This window comes from Thunnus maccoyii, chromosome 3 (assembly GCF_910596095.1).
Source record: "Thunnus maccoyii chromosome 3, fThuMac1.1, whole genome shotgun sequence".
NCBI classification, from domain to species: domain Eukaryota; kingdom Metazoa; phylum Chordata; class Actinopteri; order Scombriformes; family Scombridae; genus Thunnus; species Thunnus maccoyii.
Window position 1 is genome coordinate 21,005,915 of NC_056535.1, and position 27,592 is coordinate 21,033,506.

The 27,592-nt window shown below is 39.6% G+C and overlaps 2 protein-coding genes across 4 annotated transcripts in view; both read left to right on the forward strand.

Moving 5' to 3' along the window:
- The first annotated feature begins 7,570 nt into the window (after positions 1-7,570).
- On the forward strand, positions 7,571-13,007 carry park7 (parkinson protein 7). The gene is made up of 6 exons (XM_042402975.1): positions 7,571-7,773; positions 8,298-8,399; positions 8,557-8,616; positions 10,220-10,289; positions 12,008-12,094; positions 12,484-13,007. The coding sequence occupies exons 1-6, from the start codon at positions 7,684-7,686 to the stop codon at positions 12,642-12,644; spliced, it is 570 nt and encodes a 189-aa protein (XP_042258909.1). The 5' UTR covers positions 7,571-7,683; the 3' UTR covers positions 12,645-13,007.
- A 249-nt stretch (positions 13,008-13,256) lies between these two features.
- Positions 13,257-27,592, forward strand: part of kcnab2a (potassium voltage-gated channel subfamily A regulatory beta subunit 2a) — a 94,915-nt gene continuing 80,579 nt past the window's right edge. For all 3 annotated transcript variants that reach the window (XM_042402883.1, XM_042402893.1, XM_042402901.1), the window contains exon 1: positions 13,257-13,348. The gene's annotated coding sequence lies outside the window, so the exon portion shown is untranslated. The remainder of the gene's footprint in view (positions 13,349-27,592) is intronic.

Here is a 27,592-nt window from a genome sequence, read left to right on the forward strand (position 1 = left end):
CAAATAGTATGCATTCTTCCCTGTAGTCCACCAGAGGAATACAAAGAATATATTCTGCCCATTCAATCATAATGTTGCCTTCTGCTTGGAGATGATCATTGTGCTCTCTGGATCACAATTCACAGTCACTGGAATGAAACCAATTTGAGCTCCTTTCAAGATAATGCAAATAAATATCAGCCCTGATTTGCCTGTTTTTTTCATAACTTTCCTCTCTTCACTCCCTTATCAGCACACAGAGCATTTCTCTCTTTCTTAAGGGTCGAATGAAAGGTCTCTCTTTTCTTGAGAATCAAGGCAGAGGAGAAGCCTGGTCCAGGACTGATTCATGTCGCACACACTGGTGGGATGTTATGCATGGATAATTGATTGTCGAAGCAGCATGGCCACCGTTGGATCTTGATGGTGCTGCCGAAATGTCACCTTACTGATGTTACAGCGGCGCCGATATTAAAAAGGCTGGTCTCAAAGGCTTCCATCCGAGCACACTCCTCTCCCACTGTGTCTGGAAGAGACAGCACTGTTTGTCAGGGTTCTATTTCAGAGAGACAGATCTTGCATTCGCAACCTTATCTGCACAGGACAGTGCAACCACTTCCAGAAGTGCATTGAACATTTCCAATCATAGGGATATATCACTCTCCTTTTTAAGTGGAAATCAAAAGTGTGGGAATAGTGAGGAAAAAAACAGACATAATTGAGATCGCACAGGATTTATTTATAGGTAGTTTGTCTCCTCCAAAACCCGGAAAAATTACACTCCAAGCTGCAAATATCCCCAACGACAACAATAAAGAAGCCATCATTTTCGTGGGAATGTTTTCATACCGATTCGAAGAAGTTTTAAAAGAAAATTGTTTGGAAATGTCTCAGACATTAACTCAGATAATGCAGTATGCATTTATATAAAAAGTAGGGGATTAAGTGAGTGCAATCCAGTTAATTTCAGAGTTAGGATAGTGTACCGAAAGCTGAGCAGGGCCTGGTAAACTGTGTTAATCTATAAAGGCTTAGGCAGGTAAAAATAGACGACACCTGCATGCCTTTTTACCTCCATAATACATTGCAGAGGGAAACTATTGAGCATCCATTTCCATTACCAAGGAATGGAAAAAGGATATTTTACCATCAGTTTTCAGAGTGGCTTCGGTACATTGTTAAAAAAAAAAAAAAAGAAGCATACAGCTGCCATTAATTCAGAGGCCTGCACGGGAAAAAACCTGTACACAATCAGTTTTTTTTTTTGCACAATTTTTTTTTCACATGAATTATGCTGAGTTGCAAATACATATATGAATTAATGCTACATCGAAATAAAGCAGCTCTAAATACATTACACCACAATACATTCATAAACCACACTTTCACAGTGTACAGTGCTTAACTAAATTTTGTGTTTACATTGTTTTAACTAAAAATCATATGCACACAATGTTGTTCTGCTCAGCAATTTAGATTCTTTAACAATGCTAATTTCAAGTTCAGAAATAATGTTACAATATTTTTGTTCAATATTACTATTGTGTTTCTACTGTTAAAGGGATAGCCCTTTCCTTGTTGTGCCTCTCTGACATACTGAAACCATTCAGAACTCAGGGCTTCCCCCATAATCAAGTGTGAATGAACATGTAAACTTAGCCAAGTATTAACAGAACTTGGCCTTTCTTCCACACACAGCAGTTCATGCTGCTGTGTGAATCTTGGTTGGCGTGACAGAGGTAAAAGGCAAACAGCTTGAGGAGTGAAGAGGACCCAAAACAGACAGGCAGGAACAGACCATACTCTTGGGCAGAGGGCTGCGGCTGAAAAGGGAGAACGGAGCATTAATAGCCACCATATGTCTGCATATTCGGGGGTCCCCAGCGTAAATTTCATTACCCAACACACAAAATGGACCATCTAAAAGACGTGTGTAACGTGGCCTGAGACAGCTACCGTGTGAAAAGCGGGCCGTTATGTGTGAGAGCCATGGCCTGATCTGTCACGCTGAGGTTTTTAAGGAAAAACGGGGGTAGCAGCTGTTTGGTTCACCTGTCCTGTCCTGTACACGGCTCTCCATCAAAACCAGAGGCTACTGTCCTCTCAGACCTGCACCCACAGACATGTTCCTCCACAGTAATCTCAGATGTAACACTCCTATTAAATGTGACGACACTTACAAGACCACAGCCCCTCTGTTTATCAGACTTGTACAATTATATGGTGTTCTATTTGTATAAGCACACTGGTTATAGTGGCAGAGATATCCATAAATATACCGTAAGGCCTTTAGCCTATGCTCATGTTTTTCCACTGGACAGTGAGTGGGATAAATCAGCACAGGAAGACACTGTACTACCCTTGTATTGGACCACCAGATTGCTGTCTAAGCTAAACTACATAATAATCATGGGTTTATTGATGGTATTTTTCAAGTGCCTACTTGTCAAGAGTTGGAACTTTTTGTCTGAGTTCACTGTGGGAAAGTCTTGTGCAAAAAATATGCACAGCGCGAGTATGTGATTGAATTAAATTTAACTGTTTTCACATATGTTCCCTTGTTTAAGGGGGAAAGTTACTACAGCACTGCTTAAGCCATGGATTATCTGTCTGCGTCCTCTGCCTCTTTAGCATCAACATGAATTCACCCACTCAGAGTCTATCACACATCCACAGAGCTCCCTGAGAGAGAGCGGACCTTAGGGAAGCCCAAGCGGGGGGGCGGGGGGGACCTCGACAGAGCAGAGTGGAGCTGAACAGGGTTGTGGTTGAGCCCATGGGCATGGCCTTCTCACTCTCTGGCAACCACTTTGTTAGGCACACAACACTAATCCTCCTTGTGTCTTTATTGCCCTCTGTGTAGAGGAGCAGGCCGGGGCTGGGACTTGGGGGAAGCACCGCTGCAGGGCCAGTATCATCAGCATTCCTGTTTGAAGATAGGCCACGCTGTACAGCATTAAGGCATCTAATAGAGGCAAGCTGAGAGCAAAACAGACTGATACTCACTGAGACAGAGAGGGAGAATAAAGAAACAGGAGAGTCACTTTTGCCCCCCCTCCGTAAAATAGTACGGGTGGGGGCATAATTTGAGGGTAGGCAGATTATTGCAACCAGAAATGACTGTGAGGCAATTCTGGTTCATGTTGTTACACATACTCAATAATCTAAACAACACATTAATGTGCTGCCTTAATTTGTAATACTGCCTCTGTGGTTGAAAATAATTTGTCATGCGTTGGATTTGTAGGAATGTCATTTTGGATCATTCTAAAGCATTTAAGACAAATTGTTTAATGAATATTGAGACATACATCCAAACGTATCTTTGTTCGGTTTATCTATTTAGTCATACAACTGAAAACTTTTGATGATTCCACAAAAAGGACAACTCATTGTCTTTTGTTTTGTATTGTTTTCCTTTTTTTATTATTATTTTCACAGATTATCACTGAAAAATATTCTCAGAGTTGGCCTTGCTATTAAATGATCCTACTCAAAGTCGAACTTACTCAACTGGCGCCATCTTGTGTCTGTACGAGGCTGCTGACTGCCAGCACAGGTGCATAAAATTCAATGTCACCTTTTCCCCCCAGATCTCCTCACTGTCCCCCAGCTGTCACCTGAGTGCTTGGCAGCATAAGGTATTAGCATCAAGATGCAATCCAGATTATATGCTTGTCACTCATTCCATGCACTCAGTGGCTTACAGTGTGTGAAACAGACAGAAGATAAAGCCTGTGCACAGATGGGAAGATAAAATGCTTCTAAATATTCATCGGTTTTCTGACTGCAGCAATGTAAGCCCTGAATTCTGCCATTAGATCGCTGGGAAGATCAACCGTTTAACAAAGAGTTGGACCAAAATGAGTTGAAATGTAGCAATGCAAAGAATAAATAAAGAAACACATCTGAAATTTTTAAATCTCTCCCTGTAGAAGCAAATTTTCTGTATCCACTTTGAATTTTGTGGCACTCTTCTGTACTGGGGATCTGAAACAGGGTTTGCAGCTGTATATCTCAACTGAACAGAGCCTCTGCTTGTAAGCTACATCCATATTAGCAGTTTATTTCCATGTTTACACCGTTTCATATTCTTTGCAATAGTAACAGGATTACTTTGTGACAAACGGTAATTTGTGGAATTCCCTCATTTCAGTTTGAGGATTTTCTATTTCCTCTGTCCCCGTCTTATTAAAAAAAAAAAAAGAAAAAAAATGTTTCTGTGTTCTCATCTCCCCGGAGGTTTGATTTCAGAAGCCCTTCAGGTTTTTGAGCAGACCTCTGTGAAGGGCCAGATAAAGCAGAGCAAGGCCTGGTGTTGCAGGCATGAGGGAGCACGAGAGAAATAATAATACACCAAGGAATCCACTGATGAGCACCCTTTCACTCCACAGGCCAATACTTCATGTACATATACAGACAGAATGATCATCTGCTGCCATGACACACTTACTGTATGTACCATGCAAGTTACAAGCATATTTTCACTCATTAACTACTGACCATGCATGCTGTACATTACAGATCATTTTTTATGTCTTCCCGCAGAGTTTAAGACTTTAGAAAGGATACATTTGCTGTTATTCTAGATTTTTTTCCATGAAAAGACCAAAACCAACAATGTGTTAGTTTGTTTCTCAATAACTTCAGACTTCCGTATCTTGTCTGTGGCTCCTAGCCTCAAGCCCATTGATTGCTACTGAAGATGCAAATCTTTGAAAACAGGTTACAAATATAAAGCCTGATTTTAAACAAAAAACGTATAATTTCCTAAAAGAGCAGGGCACTGTAGTTTTTAGCAAATGTTATTTAAAACAGAGGTAAATAGTATATTTTTGGGGACTATTTTCAGCTGTGGATTAATATGCGTAGTTAGTATTTACAGCAGCAGGACGATGTATTTGGTACTAACTCAGGATAAACTACAATGTCCACTACTTCAGAGAAATATAGCCTGACTGTTGTACATTGGAACTGGCACTAAAAGATAGAATCACTGCACCCTGTACTGTACTAGAGAGATATTTGACATTATATTATTACACCATATATATGTCTGATGCATGTGTGTATATATGTACACTACACATACATTTGTGTGTTATATGCTGTGTGTGTGTGTTTGTGTTTGTATGTATGGACTATGTGTGTATATGTATGTGTATTGTACATATACTTCTGCACATATTTTGCACAACTTTTTTTATTTTTATAATCCACAAGTCAGGTCATGTATATAGCCTAAGTATTGTAATGTTTATAATGTATGTAGATTGAATTCCATTTAGGTTACTTGACTTTTTATTTTGTTTGTTTTTACTACTCCTATTTCTTATCCGTTTCCTTGTTCCTGCACTGCTGTAACATGGGAATTTCCCCTCTGGGAATCAATAAAGTCTTATCTTTATTGTAATGAAGGATGATGTCACTCAGTGCAACAGTGTGGCTCATTTGTGTATTTATTGTTTGGACAATAGTGGAATGAGCTATATCAGGCTGACTATAATACTTGTTAGTATTGATCATTTTTGGGTCTTTTCATGGGATTTGTTCACTATAAAATATATATATATATATATATATATATATATATATATAAAATTATATATCCTTGTGTTTTCATTATTTTCCAAGCTTTGTTTTCATTCATTCTGTATTTCTATATTAGACTACTACTTGTAAAGACTTGAACCATCCTTGAGAAGAGATAAAACTCCGTGCAAACAGTTATACAATTTTTTTTGTCAGTTGGTAATGAGACCCTCTTGTTTCCATTGTCTCAGACATTCATTGTCATCCTCACAACTGTGTCACAAGTCACTTTGAAACATTTCCTCGGTGTGATCATGCACTTTATGATTACATACTGAAAGGAATTAGTAAATGTACATAAGTGAATTAATGTATGTAAATTAGTCACTGCGGGTCTGGTCCAGTTGATCCCCAGCTGCATATGTTGGTAATCACCGCTGCCTCTTGGATTCACTCACAGGCACGCAATAAACAACCTGCTGCCAGCACCCCCTACGCTTTTGTCTAATCTGCCGTTTCACTGGGCTCTAGTTTGTCACACAAATATGAAAGTGAGTCTCAGCAGCAGAATGCACAGTGGCACATTAAATAGGATGGGTGCCTGCACACTAAAGCCCCAGCCATTAAATCTAGGATTTACACTGGAATATGATTCCCTAACTGTCTTAAGAGTTCAGGTTGAGAAGTTCTCAGAAAGATCTTAAGGAACTTGGTGACCTCTGTGACCTGCTGCCTGGTGTTGTTTCCAAAACCACATTAATTGAATTAATTACTGAATTAGCTCTTTAAATTACTCCTTACAGTTGATGATAAACCTGTGATCAACTAGCAAGGTAAATGGATCTCTGTTTGGTCTTGTCTCCAGACTGTCAAAGTTACATTTTTTTTCCTTTTAATTCAAGACTGTGGTGAACATTACTGTTTCATGTAAACTTCTTTATCAAGCGTCTCACGACATCCCTTCCTGAATCTTTGGTTAATGCCTCCACCTACTGGAAGAAATGATGTACTGCATGATATTAGGGACCATAATAAGCACCATGTATTCAAACCTTATACAGTCTATGAATCAAACCTGCTTGTATCTCAACTATCACTCATATTTCTGGAGTATACCAGACAGAAATGGTGATTCAATTACTTTATCAGACTGAAAACTACTTACTGGTCAGTATACTATTATACTGATTCTTTTTTAAATGTGTTCTTGTATTCACACATTTTAACGATTAAGGTGATCTAAAATGAAAATTCATGTTATTTGATGACAGTAATAAAGGCACATTGTCATAGAAAATAATATTTATCACTGAAATTCGTATCAATGAGCTGGGTTTGCAGTGTTTGAGAAAACAGCTTCCCTGTCATTCTCTCAACAGGTCTACCCTCCATTGAACTGGCTGGTGTTTCTTGCCAATGTGAATGCAGCTGGGAACAATCTGGGACTGTGGGTGCCTGACTAGACCGATGGCCATACATTATAATTTCAAATTCATAAAGCACAATTTTAATTAAAATACATGTATTTGCAAAATATAACCTACACAATCCTTATTCGGAGCTACATGGCAGATTTAAAAACAAAACAAACGAATAACAATAACCATTATATACAGGCTATGGTTGCAACTGTGCAATCAGAGCTGTAAAGTTTAGCTTTATTGTTTCCCCGCAGAGGGCAGAGGCGTAAAATTGGATTAAATGCAGATGTATGTCATTTGTGTTTATTTTGTTGTCAATGCCTCTTCAGTTCAGGAGCAAACCACTGTTAGTTTTTAACCTCAACACCCCATTATAAAAATAAGGGATCATACTTATTATAGGGGGTCGAGGAGTATATGCACTGTCTTTGAAAGGGGGATAGTGTAACAGAGGCTGGCAACCCTACTGCTGTCAAAACCTCAAAACGCGTTATTTTTTTCCCACCAGCATTCTGCGAAGACCCTACACTGCCTCTGATTGGCTCTGACCCTCTAACACTAACCATCTACCAATCAAACCAGCGAAGGCAACGAGTATTAGCCAATCAGAGGCAGCGTAGGGCGGGTCTTCGGTAGGAAAAATAAGGCTGTGAAAACCTCATTGCAGAGCATGCCAGTAACTTAACACTGGAAGTTGCCCTCAGAAGTTAGCGTCTCTACGCCTGGCAGTGTTGTAACTACAAACTAAATCATGGCAGGAAAGAGAGCATTGGTAATTCTGTCTAAAGGTGCAGAGGAGATGGAAACGGTTATTCCTGTGGACGTCATGCGAAGAGCTGGGGTTTGTATTTCGTCTTGCTGTTTGCTAGCAGTTAGCAAGCAAATAATGGCACGCACCAACATAACTTACTTGTTAACTACCCCTTCAGTCAGTCAGCAACATTGCCACGATCTAAACGTTATATTTCGTCACAGGAGCTTAACGTCACTGCGATAATGATGTAAATAGTGCACAACGTTAGTTATTTGTAACCTGCTAATGCTAACGTTGACATCACCGAGCCTACTAACTTTACTGAGCTAGAAGAGCAATGCTTATTGCGCACTCTCTTTCATGTTTTTTTTTAACTTAATTAATTAATTAATTAATTTTTTGCTGCACGACCGACAGAAGTAAGTTGTTTGTGTTGCTTGCCTGCCGTTGATACACTCTTAACCTTAAAGTGAGTGCACTGCAGAGGCCAAGTTTAAATGTCAAAGTCCAGCGTCACCTCACCGCCATTTGAGTCTAGCTTTCAGACAGGATGCCATGTTATATCATTATGCTAACACTGAATCTTTTTTAATACCTGCCCAAACCTGTAGATCGCAGTGACGGTTGCAGGACTGACGGGCAAAGAGCCAGTCCAGTGCAGCAGAAACGTCGTGATCTGTCCTGATGCCAGCCTGGAAGATGCTAGCAAACAGGTTGGGCTCAACATCTACTAACGGTAACACAAAACCAGGCTTTCAAAGCCATATGCAATATTTTGTATGGTAGATTGTTTCAGTTTGAGAAGCTCCATCGATCAAACCACGTTTCAAACCTTGTCAGTCTCAATCTATCATGGTCTCTGTCTCTCAGGGCCCGTATGATGTGGTTCTTCTGCCAGGAGGAATGCCAGGGGCCCAGAATCTGGCAGAGGTGAGAAATACACAGACCCACATGGATGTAAAAGGCCCAGTTTCTTGTTTGTTTTTTTTGTTTGTTTTTTTTTTTTACAGTTGTTTTGATATGCTAGGGTTCTTATTACATAGACTAGCACAGTGGTTCTCAAGCTTTTTTATTAATGATGCCCACTTTTGTTTGCTGAAAAAATGTCATGCCCTCCACATCCCTGTAAACCAATGTCTTCTTACAAACAATTAATAATACTTACAAATAATACAATTAATAAGATATTACAAACTAGACGGTCTGAATGTTATTTTAATGGAATAACATTATCAAGAACATGCATTGCTTAAAATTTTTTTGATCCTTTACATAATTACTGTTGTAAAAATGAAAAAAAAGACAAGTCACATTTTACACAACATTAGTTTTTACACAAAAAAGACACAATTCTCTTCTTCTGTATTCACAGTGAACCCATGAGCAGGATGGACTTGTCATATTTTCCTGACTTTGACTTTTTCTGACATGTTTTTTTGACAAGCATCTCCTGTTTCTCTTAAGTTCTTTGTCAAAAATCTTTCCATCTTGTACAGAACAAGTCATTTTACTGTCTGGATAAATCTTGCTAATTTAAATGTTAGCCTTATTTGCATGAAAGCACAGTCAATTGTGCCCGTCCTGCAATGCCTTCCCCGCAGGTTGAGAACCACTGGATAGGCCGATTCCTTTGAGGGTCCCTGCAAACACTCAGTGAGGTGTCAATATTAAATATAAGGTGATTAAAAGCACATATATGAGTTATTTTGAAACAGATATCCGCAGAGTCAGTGATAATTATTTCATGCCCCAAATATTTTGCATTTATATTAGTCATTTATAGTATTACTGTAAATAACTGCAGTGTTTAATGGTGAATGCACAATTTTCTATTTTTCTGCATTCATATTTTGCATTAGATGGAGTGTGTTTTGGTGCCATTTTATTCTACCATAAATGATAATAAAGAACTGTTTCTTGCAAGTGTATGCTGGGATAGGCTCTAGCCCCTATGTGACCCTGAATAGGAGAAGTGGTTATAGAAATTGGATGAAAATATAGAAAATGAAAGGCGCTATCTACCAATCTAAGAATGTTCATTTTTGCATTATCATGTCACAGTATCATAAGAAAAAAAAATGTAGTTGGGGCTCGATAATTAAGTCTACAAATGTAATATTGAGCACACATACAGTGGAAAATTGCTGACTCCACAAGAAAGAAAATACTGTCAATGTGTACTACAGTGGTAGCAGAGATAAATGTCTGCTCACTCTTCTAGTCTAGTCAAAAAGTAAAATTTAATTTAATGATATTTAATATTTCAGTCAAACTCATCAAACAGGGTATCTGTCAAATATCATTTTTAGTTCAAACATTATTTTCACAAATTTTCTTTAATAAATCAGTTGCTGTATTGAAACATTGATGGCATTTTGTCTCGCAACTTAGTACCGTTTTATGTATTGAAATGCATGTGATTAAAACATTTACAGTTTGTTTTTAATGATTTAGTGAAGTCAGCATATACACTGAGCAATCACATGGCCTGCAAGTGACTCACTGTGCATCTGGTTTCCATGCTCTCTTGCAGTCTCCTGCTGTGAAGGAGGTGCTGAAGGCACAAGATGGCAGAAAAGGCCTGATTGCAGCCATCTGTGCAGGTACAGTTTGCAAAAACAGCCCAAAGTCATAATTATCCAGGACTGACCTCTTAATTGTGATGCCTTTTTATGGGTTAGAGTTTAAATATGACATGACCTCAAAATTTGACCATCATGTTGTTGCTTTTAATCAAATAGAGGTAAATTATCCAACCTACATAGTGCAGTTTATTCTGTAGTTTGGTGTGTAAAATGGCATTTCTGTAAGTAATCGAGTAATAAATGTGCTCCCACTAATTTTCCACTCATAATCTGCTGATATCATTAATAAACATGTACAGTGCTACCATGTGCCTTGTAGACATTTTTAACAAGAATCAACACTAGATGTCTGATATTCTGGTTTCAAACATACCAAGCTAACGTTGTGCCAGTAAATGAGATTTGGATTTGCTCACAACTTCAATCAAAGATCTTGGATAGAAAAAAATGTGCCATTTTTCTGTGCACATGGCAGTGGATCTTCTGGTATTTTAGAGGTGGGTGTGCCCTGAATAGAATTAGCAACCTGCAAAAAAAAAAGCACACTGTTAGAAAGTGGCATGCCTCATTAATTTATAGTCATTTGTGAGCCCTTTTGACATTTGAGATGAAAGGGTGAGGGTTTGATTAATAATTTTCCCTGAATGAACTCATGAGCACTGACATTTCATTTGACAGCATCCGTATGCAGAGAAAGGACACTGGAAGGACATTTTGAATAGGGACGGGACCAATGCGGCAAAGTGGATTGAAGGGTGTCCTAGAAAAATGACTGAAATACTCACAGGAATACACAGTTTAATTAACCTGCCAGCAAGAGGGCCAGTTGCAAGACTTCTTATTCTGCCCTAACATGAAAATTATTTTCTTGACATTGCTTCTCTTTGTGTACTGATATGTGTTACATGCATGTAGGGTCATGAAGAACCTCAATGATCACAGTAGCACATTGACAAAATATCCACAAAACATAAATTCACGGTTTATATGATTTTATCAGGTGATAGAAATATATTCATCACAGCCTTCCTCTCCAGCGTCTACCTAGCTGTCTGACTCTGGTTCTCAGCAGGTTTCTCTCTTTTATCTCTCTCTCTCTCTCTCTCGCCCTCCCAGACTGGCGTCCTCTGGGTGGGGACTAGTTGTAACAAGAGTAGCTTGGCTTTAACTGGCAGACTGCTGTTCTGCCAGGGGAAAGTGTAATCTTTAGACTGCATGGGAAGGCAGCCAAGGAGCATAATCAATAACTTTCTATTTATTAACAGTTTTTGGATGAGCTCACTGCAGTGCTAGGACATTGCCAAAGTTAATGCAGCAGCAGCAGTCGATGTCTTCAGCCTCTCCTTTTTTCCTCTCTTTTGAATGTGGTGCAGAGTCTTTGGAGTGAGACTGAAACAGTATACTGTATGATACAGTCACACCTTTAGGACATAGTATTATCAAATATTTTGTGCCTGTGTCACTCATTTACTGTACAGCACTAGTAGTAGTCCCAAATGTTAAATACACCATTTTCTGTATGATTTTCTTTGGGCGTATGATTGTCATATTTTGTGTTTAGCATGATCGAATGGATTTGAGGACAGACTGTTTTACCCAATTTTACACTTGACTCTAACCTTTTTTTTTAAACTGCATTAAGATGAAAGCCTGGACTGACACAGAATATGTTCTTCAGTGTCACTTTATAACAGGAAGCTGTTAAATGAGCCCTAAACAGCTTTGCCCTTCTGCAGGTCCCACCGCTCTTCTGGCACATGGCATTGGCTACGGCAGCACAGTCACCACACATCCTGCTATGAAGGAAAAGATGATGAATGGAGGTAAATTTAAAAAAAAAAAAAAAAAAAAAAGAAGAAGAAAAGGGTGGAAATTTGTTGAAATGTACAGCTAGTGGCTTCAACAGTACTACTAGAACTTCAGGAATTGTAATTATTTATAAAGGGCAGCAGATGGTGCTGTCATAGCTCTTGCTTTTCTATAGAGAATTATGCCAGTATGCAGTAGCAGAGAGCACACCACTCAGAGGTGAAAGCGGATGCAGGAATTTGACAGAACATACTAGAACTGGGTCAGTTGCAGTGGTGATAGATTATCTATGTGTAAGTGTATATCGTACAGTCTGGTCTCTAATGTGTGTGACTATCAGCCTGTAGCTTGACGCTCTCATGGTGTGATTATTCTTATGGTATTGCTCTTTGTCTTTTTTTAGACCACTATAAATATTCAGAGGCTCGAGTACAGAAGGATGGACATTACATCACCAGCCGTGGGCCAGGAACTAGTTTCGAGTTTGCCCTGACGATCGTTGAAGAACTTATGGGGGCCGAAGTTGCAGCTCAAGTCAAGGCTCCTCTTATTATGAAAGACTGACTGTAGCCGTGTTCGCTTACATCCTGCAAGCAGCACTGCCCGCTGTATAAGTCTAGACCTACTGAGACAACTAATTCAATGTAGCTGGCACAAGGAGTCAAAGTCACCAGTAACAAATCATTCTCCGCAGAGGACATAAGGCTTTTTCTGTTCTGACAGGTTATTGTCTTTCTTCATGAGCAATGTAAGGCACCTATGTTTTTCTTTTCACACTGAAATACAACATGGATAATCACTGCACAGACTTTCCAAATTAGTCGTAATAAATTTTATTTCATTGTAGTTTTTCCCCACAAATTGCTTGTTCATTATGTTGACAGCTTTTATTCTTTCACTTGTCATTAAAACATGGACGTGAAGAAACTCTTGTTTGTCTTACTCTATGGTTTAACATTACTGGAGGTCACTGTGGCTTGAGTTTCACATGCCTGCAGTGGCTGTTGACACCTAAATATAGTCTGCATAATGTAATGTATTGTGTGGGCACTACTTAGAACGCGGGAAGCAGAATCCAAATAGATTGACAGGTGGCCTGACCAATGAGAAGGCCGGACCTGGCTGCAGTTGTATTTTAACTGACGAATGGCAGCGCGCCCGCAGCCAGCAGGGCGGGGCTGTGGTGCAGCGCGTGGTAGTTGTGTCAGAGCAACAAAATTCAGAGGGTCTTCACACAGTCAGAAAGAAAGAGAAGGTTTTCGCCAAAGGTAGGAGCATTTTTGGGTTTTCTCCAGTGACTGTGCGTGTTATCAACGATTATGTCCTTCCGAAATCGGTACAGCAACATTCAGATATTCTCATATCTGTTTTTTATGTCGTCAAAACAGTTCACGCAACGTTAATCACCGTAACTAGATACTAACGGTATCGAAACTGACATGGCAATGTAACGTTACCGTAAGATAATGATACAACGCCAACACAGATGAGTGTTATATCATTAAAAGAGTAGGTGTTTGTTACGAGGACTCATTTCGTTAGCCGTGATTAGCTTGCTAAGTGTGCTCGAGTGGTGAGTGAGCTTCAAGTTGGCTGCATTCATGGCATAATGGATTGACATCAGCGTCTGAAATTGGTCGGGCAGACAGAGCAACGTTTAGGTAATGTTCACTACACCTTCACAAGTCAAAGATGCTGAGCGGACTTTGACGTTACCGGACTCGGGGAAGGAACATCGTATCTTAACGTTGAGATTATCACGTTCTGCAAATGTGACCCGACATGGAGACGTCAGCTCCAGAAGCTCCCCATCCTCAGCAGCAGCATCAGCCGCAGTCAGACTGTGCTGCAACACACTCACTGTAGCTAACACAGTGCGGCAGAGGCCAGGTTAATTCCTCCATCAGCCCGAGACATCACCGTGACAACGAGAAAAAGCGATGACAAACACGTGCAACTAACAAAATAATAAACCCCAGAGCGATATTTAGGGCTTGCCTTGTGGTCCAAATAACCACGACCACTTGAGATGTCATAATCTTTCGACGTTGTAGCTGTCACTATTAGAGTGACTTATCTTTATAAGACATAGACAGTCGTGTTCCTAATTAATTTGAAAAAAGTACCTGAGCATAGCAGGTGTGCCTGTAGCAGCATTTTGCATTATTGTATGTGCTGGCTTCACCACCATAGAGATATCCTCATCGACACAAGGCCCGTCAAAATGATGCTCTCATGATCGTTTTAGCACTTAAAACAGGAAGAACCAGAGAGAGGTGTTATCTTCAACCTCTTTCACTTAACATATACAGGAAATACAACACAAATTCTCTTCTGGTAGGCTGCGTTTTCAGTTGCAGGGAAACCATCTCTTAGTCATTCCTAGCAAAGCATGCAGAACCTCAGCAGTCAAGGGTCACCCGAAGAGGAAGGCAACTCAAGTGGCTTTTTCATTCACCATCGTATGACCAACAAAAGTAAGCTTCAAAAATAAAAAAAAGACTGGAAGGCTCAGCTCCTATTGTAGTCCATCAAGAGAGCATTGTTTACTGTTAAAATCACATCAAATCAAAGTCCAAATAATCAAAATAATGAGTGTGCAGTGCACCTGTGTATGATACACTGCAGAAAGGTTCAGGCTAGTTGTTTGCCCTATGACAGTCTTCAACATTTTAGATGGGGTTGTGCCTGTCATGTTGAGGCAACATCACTACATAGTGTACCTGAGCTGCTACGTTTTTATTTCTGTTTTTGAAAATACAGACCTTATTACCACCCTCTGGAAGACAATAAACATGAGTGCTTAAATTGTGTCTTGATGACAGTTGTATAGCACATTCTCATTAATGCTATGCTTTTCAGTCGGTTATTTCTGGAACGTTAACATTTTGTGCTGTTGCACATAACATGTTAGAATTATTCTGCTTGAGCAGCTGTACAGTAAAGAGCTTGAGGCTTGACTCCCTATTTCTGGATGGGGCAGAAGAGGGAGGGGTGGGGGGAGGGTGAGGCTGAAGTCACTGTGACTGAGTCATTGGTTTAGCTAATGATGCAATTAGAGTGCTGCACTTTGCATCTCCTGATTAGATCCCCCTACTTTCACTGGCCTGCAGACAACGAAGAATGAATTTGCTTGCCTGAGTTGTTTCAGCAGATGAATTTTCAAAAGGTAATAGACAATTTGCAAGCAATTGGGATTTCATCAAACATTAAAATATTTTGTGCTATCAGCAACAAATGGATAGATTTTTCAATCTTTGGCATCTCACTCAGTGCAGAATAGCTGTAGAAGGGTCTCAACATATTTGAATGTGCACATAAGCATGATGAAACAAAATCATCCCACACAAACCTATACAAAACTGTTCCAAAGATATGAAAAACATGTAAGTTTGCGAACGACGCTGTACTATTTTGGTGTTGCTGCCTAAGTTATAGATAATTTGATCTATATATGCTTTAAAGTATACTGATCAGTAGGAGGGGGCAACTGTTTTACCCCAAATAATTACTCTCAGGGACTTTGTTTTCCAGAAATATGTTTTGGGAAGAATTGCTCTGATGGCATCTACTAATGCAAAGTACAAACTTGTTTTAGTTTACTTGTAGAGAAGAATATGAAAAATGAATTGCATAGATACTTAAGACTTTCATATAGAATACTTTCAAATACAAAGCTTAATGAGAAATGCTGAACTCGGCTGTCCGGAATTACACTTATCACTCTGTTATTAGGTTGTCAGCTGCACTGCTCTTGTAATTAGGATTTCCATAAACAACGTCGGGCTTCAGGGCTATGTGAAGACAAGTACAAGCTGTAAATCTAAATCTACATGTATATTGGCTTCCTTAAATTGATTTGGTTTATTTCAGATGTGATTGATACACATTAAACAATGGCTGCTTTCTGTATTTTATTGTTTGTCTTTAGGCCAGTTAGAATCAGCAGAAGTAAGCATGGCTGACCTATGACAAAAAACAGGATCCTAAATCAAAACAGGAACAGTATTCCCTTACTCAGCTGGTTTGTTTGTATGAAATAACTGTATTTGTTTGTCTGCTGCATGTTATTAAAGGTGAGCAAATACACAGACAATGGCCAATGCTATGTAGTCCCATGATGACCTGCTAGTTGTGTAACATCCAGTGTTTGCTGCCACTGAAGTTCCTATAGTCCTTGAATAACTGGTATAATCACATTTATATACTGTATTGTTAAGAAAAAAAGATCCACTCGGGATGGTCACATATATATTATGAAGTTGGTACTTCATTTGTTGTTTAGTCACTTTGCCACCGTCACCTGTACACATGTCTTATTTGTGCAGTCAGGTGGGGATTTTGCAGTAGACTATATTGCATAGTGCTGGTTTAACATTTAATGATTTGATGGATTTTGCATTATATCTGGATCATATTTCTAAGACATAATCAATGTCCATTTATGACCTCCAAGTTTAGACTAACTCAGGCCCCTTTTCTTGCATGTTTTATATGTGTATTGAGACGGTATCATTTGCATGACATCATCACGCTACTGTACTGTGTTGTTGTTAGTGTGAGAACTCAATACTGCAACTTTACCGTCTCATCTACCAGGTCGGGATCTGAGCAAGGATTGTGTGGCTTTCTGGGTTGAACAAGAAGTTACAGACCAATTCCTTAGAGGCTGTAATTTTGTTTACTTAATGCCTGTCACTTTCTCTGTTCACTGTTTGGTAATTCCAGTGAGAACTGACGGAGACTGGAGTACTAAAAGCCTAATGGCCTTCTCATGAGCAATACCCAAAGGACCCCAGAGTCAGATCAACATGGGGCTGCAAGAATAACTGTCAGTATGTAAAGTGTTGTGTTAAATCTAGTAAGTAGAGTGATGACAATTTACAGACCGGTTCTGTTTTTGTAACTTTTTGTTTGAAGAGATAACTTGTGCTATCTCTATTTAGACCAATGAATTGGACATATTACAAGTCACTATTTTTTTTTTTTTTTCAAAACTTTAAACCTCATGAATCCACTAAAATCTCATCCTGAAGGTTAGAAAGCAGTTGTGATCATTTCCACCAAAATATTAGTCAGCACTTAATCTTAATGATGCCCATTACATCACACTGACTCAATATGATGATGATTCATTTTTTAATTGTGCATTAGTGTGCGTTTTGAAGTATTCTATTATGCTATTACAATTACTACAACAATTACTAGCTAGTTTTAAATGAATAAAGTTATTATCTAAAAACGGGATGAATGAAAGGAGTATATTTCTACCTTTTGATATTTACAAAAAGCTCCTCACTTGAAGCAAAAGTGTGAGGGTCAGCATCTTACAGGGATGTTTAAAATCATATTTCCAGTTACATTAGGTTAATGAGGACAGAGATGCAGAGCTGTGTTTGTTAAACTTGGTAGAACTATGGATGCATGTTCTTATAAGACCATACAAGCAACTTGTAGGTCTACAGGTCATCCTCCTCCCCGCCAATCAAAGCCAATCAAATTCTTAGTTTTTGATAGCGAATAGTATACTTTTGGATTAATAAAATATAGCCTGCCTCACAACTTTGACCTTTGTGTTATTACCTGTATGTAGTTGTTGTATAATATCCTAGAGTGTGTATATCACTTTATACCATGGTCTGGGTGAATACTCTTTTCTGATTGGCCGGCAGGTGTGCGTTAAAACCATTTATTGCACACGTAGTTCAGCTCAAGTTTAATCACCCTTCTAAATTCATCCGCTACCAAACCTGTAACCATAGCAACATTAATGAGTACACCTGTCAAAGCTTACTCGTTATGACATTTTGAAGAATGGGACGCAGTAGAGGAAAAAGAAATGGAGAAGAGAAGAAACCAAGCGAAAAACGGCATGAGGAACTGACACCTGAAGAACTTAAAATGACAGAGGAAGAGAAAGATGAGATTAATACAAAAAGGCAACAAAATGGGCAGTTAATATACTGTGAGACTTTCTCTACCAAAAACAAAAGAACACTGATTTGGAGACACACTCTGCAGTTATGCTTAATGACACCTTACATAAATTTTATGCCTTGGTTCAGGCTGGCGGTGAGTACAGTGTTGCAAGTTGTCATGATAACGGTAAGCTCTTGCTGCATAACTTTTCAATTTTGAGTGCAAAACTTTCACCATAAATTTGCAAATGCTTTTATATTGTTGGCAAATGTCCATGGTATAAGCAGGATAATCAACTAGTAGGTGTGTGTTAAACGGTTTTAAGGCACTGCGCTTAGGCGAACCACTGCAGAGATTCTTCACCGCCACAAACTATTGTGATAGAAAGATTTGAACAGGATTTATTTCCCATGTTTTGGTAGCCACTGTTGGTTGATTAGAATAGGAGCAATTAGGACAGGGCAATATATCGATATTATATCGATATCGTGATATGAGACTAGATATCGTCATTTTGGATATTGTAAAATCGTAACCTTGCAAGTCAAGGAATTTCCCATGTTCCTGCAAAAAAATTTTAACACCATAATACAGTAACTTTAACAGGGCAAATGGAACAAGGCTTTGTTCTAAAATATGACCAATTGTACTTGTCAAACAGGGGGAATTAGAAATAAAGGCCTGTTATGTTCTGCAGTCAAGGTAAATAAAGGCCCTGATCAAATAAACAGATAAACAATCCCACACCCCGCACCTCCGTACAAACCTGCGGAGGTGCACCGCAATGCCTGATAATGGTGCCGCAGCCACTAATTGCATATCATACATGTATCATGGGAGTAAGGTTAAAATAAAAAAAAATAGAATTACCATAGTTTTCAATTTTTTTCCACGTTTTTCATGTATGAAAAGACCCAAAATGAATACTGTAAGCGGACTGACTACTTAATTACTATAAGCAACTTTAAACAGCATTTGTTTTGGAATGATTCTGTCCTGAGCTTTTTGATCCATATAAGCGGTTGATCACTGTAACCGTGATCACTATAAGCGGTTTATATATTTTATTATTTCATGAACAAAATATTTATGTTTATATGCAACTCAGCCAGCAACACAGAGGCGTGGTCCACCTGAGCACCTGAGAATTTTTTTTATGAAGGTGTTCAATTTGCATCACTTGCTGAGACTCTCTGATACTTTCTGTCAGTGTGAAGATCATCAATTGAACTACTGGCTTCTGTTAATACAGTAGGTGTACCTGAAGCACCGTGGGTTACAATTAATAGCAACTGAAATCAATCAGGCTTTAGGCTATATTGCTGATACTGATCTTTTAAAAATAATTGAATTGGCCCAGATAATGATCACGTAGAGTGGATTAGACCGCTTAAATTTGTGTTGATTATCTCTTTATCTACCTCATGATCTTGAGCAGGCATAGGTGGGTACAGAGAAAGAAAGGATGGAGGTCTCTGTGCAAACAGTTTTTGCAGGCTCAACCCATGCTTCTCTATGACAGCAGTAAAATATGTTAATATTAATTGATCAATGGTTTCTTAAATTAGCCCAGCTGGTAGTCAGGAGGGCAAACACAAGCTCCTGGCATGATCACAGGACCATCACCTTTCCATTATGCAACTGTCTGGTAAAGCATAGAACAAAGCCAACTGTCACACCATGCAGTATGAACATGGAGTTACTGTATAGGTGTAAAATTTTTGAGGTCCATGTTTGGTAATGTGATAATGGACATCTGTGGATTAAACAGTGGCTATTATAGCAGAGGTCATGGTCATGTAAATTGTTTTCTGTGTTGTCCCCCAGTTACAGATACAGAATCAGTTACCCAGGATCATTTTCTCTATTTCATAAAAGGTAACATTAAATGCTTTAGGTGTATTTTTGTTTGGGAGCATTGAATTGACTCCCAGTAGTTTGCTTTCCAACTCTCAGGAAGTTCTTGGAAGGTGTAGTTATTATTTGGGTGTTGGTTACACTTCCTTGCTGTGGGCTTATCAGGCTGTCTAGCAAACCACCCTGCTACGCTTGGTGTCATGATTGGAGAGGAGCAAGCTTTGGAGCCGTAGCTTGGCTGGAAGAATAAGTTGGAGATGCCGTGACCGGGCTGGAGCTCAGAAGGAAAGGCCAGAGACAGTGGTGCGCAACAGTGAAGCTGTAGCTGTCCCCTCAGGCTTAGGGCACCACACACACACAAACATGTACACATGCAGGGTGAGGCAGATCCATTAACAAAAATGTAAAGGAAATTGATCTGAACACCACACTGACAACAAACATAAACTAAAGCGGTAAACCACATCCAAAAGTATTATTTCTTGGAAGTAGAAGTGCTTAGAAATCGGTTGCTACAAACAAAGAGAGAGTGCAATTTTTAAAATTCCCATTATGTTTTATTTTTGTTTTGCTGAAGATGTTCGTAAACAACTTGGCCCATCTTGTTTTCAGTACTACATACTGTGTCACATATGATTTGTGGTAAATTACTTTGCTGTATCCTTGACATACTGTCTAATTATACAAGTTGAAACTGGCTGTGCGTCATGAAAAAGATAAACTGTGCTACACACCTTTGAATTCAACCACTAACTCATCGATACACTGATACTAGATGAATATTTTCTTGGCTCAGACTAGTCAGAAACACATGATGGGACTTGGGCTTTGTTCCACCCAAAAGGCGTCATTGCTGAGCCCAACTACCTGCTCAGCCACCTGTTCAGTTACCTGATGCCCAGAGCAATCTGTACTGAAAAACCAATTTGACCAAATCTGGATGCAGGGTTACTAGTGGTAACTATAACACAAATACCAAAAATTTACATTTATTTCACTTCCTCTTCCTTCCTCGTTCACTCTGCCTTTCTCTTGCTCTTACTCTTTATCTATGATTTCCACAGTATTGAGCCGGTTTGTTGTTTAAACATCAATAACATTAAGTGACATTTCCATCCCTGCTTTTAAGGAGCAGTGGTTTCATAGCACATTGATTTGTGCTAGGATTACTTTCAAATTCAATCAGCAAGTTGGGGTCAGTTTCACTGCCAAATTAAGTCATTGGTCAGAAGGCAATATGATTGCTATCTTAAATCTTGAAGATTCTCTTTAAAATTCAAACTGTATTCATGGAAATGGGCAGCATATGCATACAAAGGAGAATTAGCTTTGATGTACAGTTGTAACAACTTCTTGATCTTGATATCTGCAAGGAAATAATTCCCCCACTCCCTCCCTGCCCCACCCCCCTTAGCATGAAGGTGAGAGTGCCAGTGATCTCTCATAGGGATTTTATGGCTTGCTCAAAGACACTTCAGCTAACAGGGTACTATTTCTGGAGCTTGTACAAGGTTTTGCTCTGGTTGCAGGGTAGATTTCATACTATCAGAGGCATCAGATTTATGGGTGTTTTCTCCAGGGTTTGCATAGAGCTTGGTAACATCATGTCTCCCACTCCTGGCTATAGCCAGCTTGCTGAGCTGTGTTCACTCGCTATGCAGCCAATCAACTTTGAGCCAATTTCAATGGAAACCACATATCTGATAGAGCGAGAAAGGGAATCTCTTGTCATTGAATTTAAAACGAACACACATGCTTCTTGCTTGCTTTCCTCTGGCCCACCCTTCTTCTCTTTCACCATTTACAGCTCACTCTGATTCACTGAATGCATGCCTTCTCGAATGCTGACAGTGCAAAGGGAGGTGGGTGTGTGTGTGTGTGTGTGTGTGTGTGTGTGTGTGTGTGTGTAAAGGGAAGAGGGAGGGGCGTTTCCTTTTAATGCATCTCCTCTCCTCAGTGACTCTCAAGCTCACACATTTATTCTGTCTCTTCTCTCTGTCTCTTTCTTTCATTCTCCTTGTTCCCCGTCCTTGTTCTGTCTGTCTTGTGTCACTTTCTTTTCTGTCTTTCTGTATTTCTGTCTTTCTCATGTCAGACATAACATCCTCATCTCACTCAGGCACATAACCACACTGGATCATACATTCACTAGAGTTGTATCATTCCTCCTCCCTTTCCTCTCTCCATTTTCCTGCTCAGTCTTTGGGATTTTTGGCTGCAGCTCCTCCATCATAGGCACTGTATTTTCCATTTACTCCCCGGTTCTGCTCACTGCGTCAGGAATCAGCTGCAGCTTGAGGTGGGTGTTTCAAGAGCATCATCGCTAGGTCTGAGACTACATGTCTTTGGCATCTCTCTCTCTCTCTCTCTCTCTCTCTCTCTCTCTGTCTCACTCACTCACTCTCTCTCTCCCTCTCTCTCTCTCACCTCTCTCTTCCTGCCTCTCTTCTCACTTTGTTCTGTCAGTGAGAGTCGGGATGATCGGGAGCAGAAATGCCATGCTATCTGTATGCGGCAGCATTTAACGTTGTCACACACTGTGCTAGCGAGGTAGCATATCTCTCTGAGATCTCTCTGTCTCTGTAGCTGTAAATACGGTTGATTGGTCTGCTGCTGCATTGAAAACTATCTTTGCATACCTTATTATGCTGACATGTATTTTGCTCTCTCTCTCTTCTGTCTCAACTACATTACTCTCCTCTGTCTGGATGTCTGTCATGTTTTATGCATGCCCTGTCCTTTTGAATTCTTGCAAGTGACTTGGTCATACTGTAGGATTTATAAAGAACCACTAAAATAGCCAGGATGAAAGACATGGGTGCAGGCTCGCCCAAAAATACACATACGCATTCACACAGGAGATTCGATTCCTTTTTCACCTTACCTGCCCCACTGCTGCTGCTGCTGCAGTTCCATCTGTTGCAGTTGCCTCAGCCAGCAGCACCCTGAAGCGAGGCTTTAACTGCAGCCAGCATTGTGGTGTATGTTGCTGAGAGGTTGTGACAGTCATCCGTGCCGGGCCGAATGTGTTACCATGTCATTTAAATGTGTTTATGTGCAGGTGACCATGCTGAGGCTGATTGTTGTGGGCCAGTATCTCTGCATGCCTTTGTGTTCTTCTACATGTTTGTGTGTGTGTGTGTGTGTGTGCGTGCATGTGCACACTCGTGTACAGTATGTGTGCTTGCCCGCCCATGGGCTCTGGTCCAAGGAGAAAGCACTGGAGAGGCAGGCTGCAGGGGTTCAGTTTGGTGCAGTAAGCTGTTGAATGCTCTGTAACGAGCAGAAAAAGGCAGACTCGTGTGCTGGTGTCCTTTCACTGGGCTGGTACATCTATATTGCAGTAAAGCACGACTTTTTCTCAGATGTCTCCCTTTGAGTGTGTTCTTGTGTAGCCTAACACATTTAGCTTGCTGTTGTTTCTACTTGCCTATGACTTGTATTTTCAACAAATAAGCTTATGATGAGGTGTTGGTGTGACAGTGTTAGAATACAGTAATAAGGTTCCTCATTATCCTGTATGCTATCTTTTATTTTAGGGAAAGGCACTGACAAGGCCCAACAAACAATACTACTAACAATATTTCAAACAAAATGTTTCCAAAGAAAAAACTATTTGACATCTTGTGACAACGGAAAAGGCTGATTAATGTGGAATTTGTCAAGTGCTTTTAAGTGTCATCCTTAATGCTTGTTATGCTAGAAACAAAGTAGATATTACTTTTCTGATGTTGCAATTATGTTGGTCCTGCTGATTTTAAAGTGAACCCTGGAGACATTTTTTGGGCTGTAACTGTATTAACAAAAAATTACAATAGGATAGCCCTCAGATAAATCGATTCCTGTGAGGTTTGACTGTGCTTGGTATAGTTTGTAACATTAATGTAAAGGGCAACATATTATTGAACACAAATTGAATCATCATACAGTTTATGGTTACATTTGAGCACATAATACATGACACACAAAGCATTCTTGATAACATTCAACTTTCTGGGTGATATTTTGGTACACCCACACTAATGATATGAAACTACATGTCTGCATTTTTTTATGATTATTATGATATTGTGATATTGTGCTTTTCTGGCACAGTTGTAGTTGTTCAGGAAATTGCTTCATTCTATAGTCACCAGTTTTTAAGTTGTTTTGAAGACACTAAAGAAAGTGTTAGGCTAATATTTTCTCTACACTGGCCGTGCATGTCAAGCATGACATACCAAATTATTTGTCAATATCTACACTGGATCTGTTCAGCCACTCTTCTGCTTTGCACTCAGAAGCCTTTGTCAGAGAACACACATTAAAGAGGCACTTAATGTACAAACATAAGTCCTAAGTGAAGTGCAAGCTGTTTTGCAGCCAGTGTAAACAGCTATGTTGGTTTAAGTTCCATCAAATAGACATCTGACAAGCGTAACTGAAACGCATCAGCTGATGCTTAATGCTCAAGATCTGCAGTCGTTGGTTGAAGGGCTGACACTGGCCACTGGCATCATTTTGACATTTCACTGAGCCCTATCACTAATGTAGGTCGTGACTCTCTGCGGTTTTTTACAGCTTGGTCTGCTGGATCCTCCAGTGGGGGTGTTTCCTGAACTGAGCTCAGTAATCATTCTGCAGTTGAGATTTAGCAGCCTGTCTAACTTCATTAGCCCTGTTTTGGAGTTCCCAACAGGCATCGCATCCACACACACATAGGCATACTCACATGCACACACAGGAACCCTGTTAATTTATCACATATTTGTTCATCAGGTGTGTTTTCCTCCTCCTGAGCTCCCATATTTCTCATCTACTTTTGCTAAAAAAAGAGAGAAGAGATAAAAATCTAGATATATTATTCACATTAAGGGCTATACTGGGCTGGAAGTTTTCTAATTGTCTGGGTTGCAATTTAATTCTAAGTTAGATTATTAAAGGCCTACAAAACATAATTTCTCAATCAGCTTCCTGTGTGCAAATGTGTCATCAAAACCAACGCAGTTTTCTGCCAAAGTGAAAATAGTTATATAATGTAAGGTTTCGGTCTGTGCTGTTTTGTCTGTGGTCCTCTCACTTCTCAAGTGGGCGGGGCTCAGTGGGAAAAAGAGCAGTGTTACTGTGCGTACTTTTGTGCATCAGTCAGGATTTAGCAGTATTTAAACCAAGATATGATGACTGTTTAGGGGTTGTTTGCTTATGTTTCCAGGCCACTGTCAATCAAATCTGATGAAACCACACCCATACAGTCCCCATGAAGCACATTGACTGAGTTTTTAAGAGATAAAAGCTTAATAAATAATGTGTTCTTCTTTTTGTTCCTAATGGAGTTTTGAATATTTCATGTTACAGAAAAAAACTTACTTAACCTACTCAACACCCACTCTGTGGACATTTAGTTGGCAACTTTTGCCTTTGCCAGCTATAAATGGTCATGAGCAAATTTAGCTTAAGCTAATTCATATTAATTCCACAAAATAGAAAATGAAACTTTTGGCTGTTTTATGGTTAATATGCTCTTTGCATGTTGTGTCCACGTTATTTCTGCTCAGTCTAAGATGTTTTTGTCCAGTAACAACATACAGCTATCATTCTGATGTTTGAAATCTAGCTGGTCACATTAAGTTATTTTCAGACAGTAAATTCTCGGCTACCTTGATAGTTATGAAGTGAATAAATGAACACTTTGCAGATAGTGAACAGTAGTTGGAATCCTTTAAGCACAGCACATATTGATTTAAGTGTATTACTTTGACTGGCATTCTGGGGAGGCCTTAAATCTCAATGAAGATTAATTGCAGGACATTTACTGTACGTTTTCCCATTTTGACCACTTTCCCTGCAGCTATGACACTGCTGTCATTAACAGTCTTGCTCTTAGTGTCTCAGATAAGACAGACAGCTGTAGCTTAGTTCCAGTTGTGGTGGATCAACCTAATGTGATTACAGAGGAAGACAGGCTCTTTTGCTTTACAAATGGTCATTCCCATGAGATATAACGTTCCATCAGAGCAGACTTTCCACGAGGGTGCAGTTTGGCTCTCAAGATCTCTATATCTCTATAAGGTTGTCTTAAGACATTTTCACTGGGTAGTGACGTTAGATCCATGAATTGTTAGTGACCAGTCCTGTCTACTGTGATTACCATGCTATTACTCCATGGCAGGTAGCTTATTGTGTGTCCTTGGAACTTAATAAATCTCTGTAATGGAGAAAATGGCCCAGAAATATTCCCATACAATGGTGGATAATGTGTTTGTCAGCTAATAAAAACCTTAACTTACAGCCCTAAGTGTGATTAAAATGCTGTGGAACACAGGAGTGGTCCCACAGAATGGAAAAATGCAATAGAGGGTGAAAATTGTTACCTAACTGATTTGAAAACCCTGGGTAGGGCTTGGCAATAATTCAGTCATATTATTTATAATTTCTTCATGTTATTATATAGGCTAATAACAAAATTCCCATACACAGAAAATCGGTTCACACCTCTCATGTCACAAGAAATTAGTTTAATTTAACCAAAATCTTATTTTTGGTAAAAGTTCTTTGACTTGTTTAACCTTGATGGGCATGAGTTAAACTTGACTATACGATTGTGAGTACTTAATAAATATAATCAATAGTGAGATGGAACAATTACTGCAATGTCATCCCTCCCACTTTAGTTTCAGTGTGAACACACGTCTATATAAGGAAGTGTTTGTCCAGTACATAAAATGGTCCGCAAAGTCAATTTTATTTTTAAAAATGTATGTATTAACTGTTGTGTAGTTCTGTGTTATCTTTAGGATTGCCCCCTAATAGTCAACCAAACCACTGATCGTCTTAGTCGACCATGTTTTAATTGGTCAATTAGTCGCAAGGGGAAAAAAATACAAGGGTCTTTCCATTTCTCACTTTCCCCCTTGCTTCGGCATATCACACTTCACTGAACAAAACACGTCAGCCACCATGTGAGCCACACGACGTGGATGATTTTTATATCGTATGAATGCCAAACTGAGCAGACGATGAAGTAGAATCAGAAAACGCTGAGTGATACTTTACAAGTTAACGTTGTTTTATGGTTTAATGAGGAACGAACAAATAGCTGTATTTTGAATAGAGTCTGATGTTGCTGTATACGAAGAAGCGGGGCTGACGGTGAACCAAGCTGAGCCTGTCTGCGGTACTTTTGACATCCTGGGCCAGGGCCCTCCATGTGCTGGAGTACTGGATGTAGTATCTGCACCAGGAGAAGTAACTCTGGACCAACCAGGCCGAGGACAAGTTAGTGACAGTGGGCTTCAGGCTGCTGCTGCTGGGTCCTTCTCCATGTACAGCCAGGCTGCAGCGCACACAGAAGGGGGGACCAACCATAGGACGACTGCCACTTCGAACCAGAACAGGAGCAATCCGCCTGCCATTTGGAAAAAGACACACCGAGAGCAGGCTGTCAGAGTGCAGGAGAGTTTCTTCTAAAAAACAAGCACAGAGACCCAGGGAGACATGAGAGCAGCTGCTCGCTAACAGCTATATGTGTTTACAGCAGAGAGCAGGAGGGAGGACAGATGTCTTACTCTGAACGAGTTTTGTATTTCTGATGCCCCCAAAAAGATATATTTAAATAACCAAATTAATATCATAAACATGTAATCATTAGTCAACTAATGGCTTGAACTAATGACTACCAGTCGACTAGGAAAATCTTTGGTCAGGGGCAGCCCTAGTAATCTTTCAATTTTGTTTGAAATATCTGTGTGAAGTCCTTT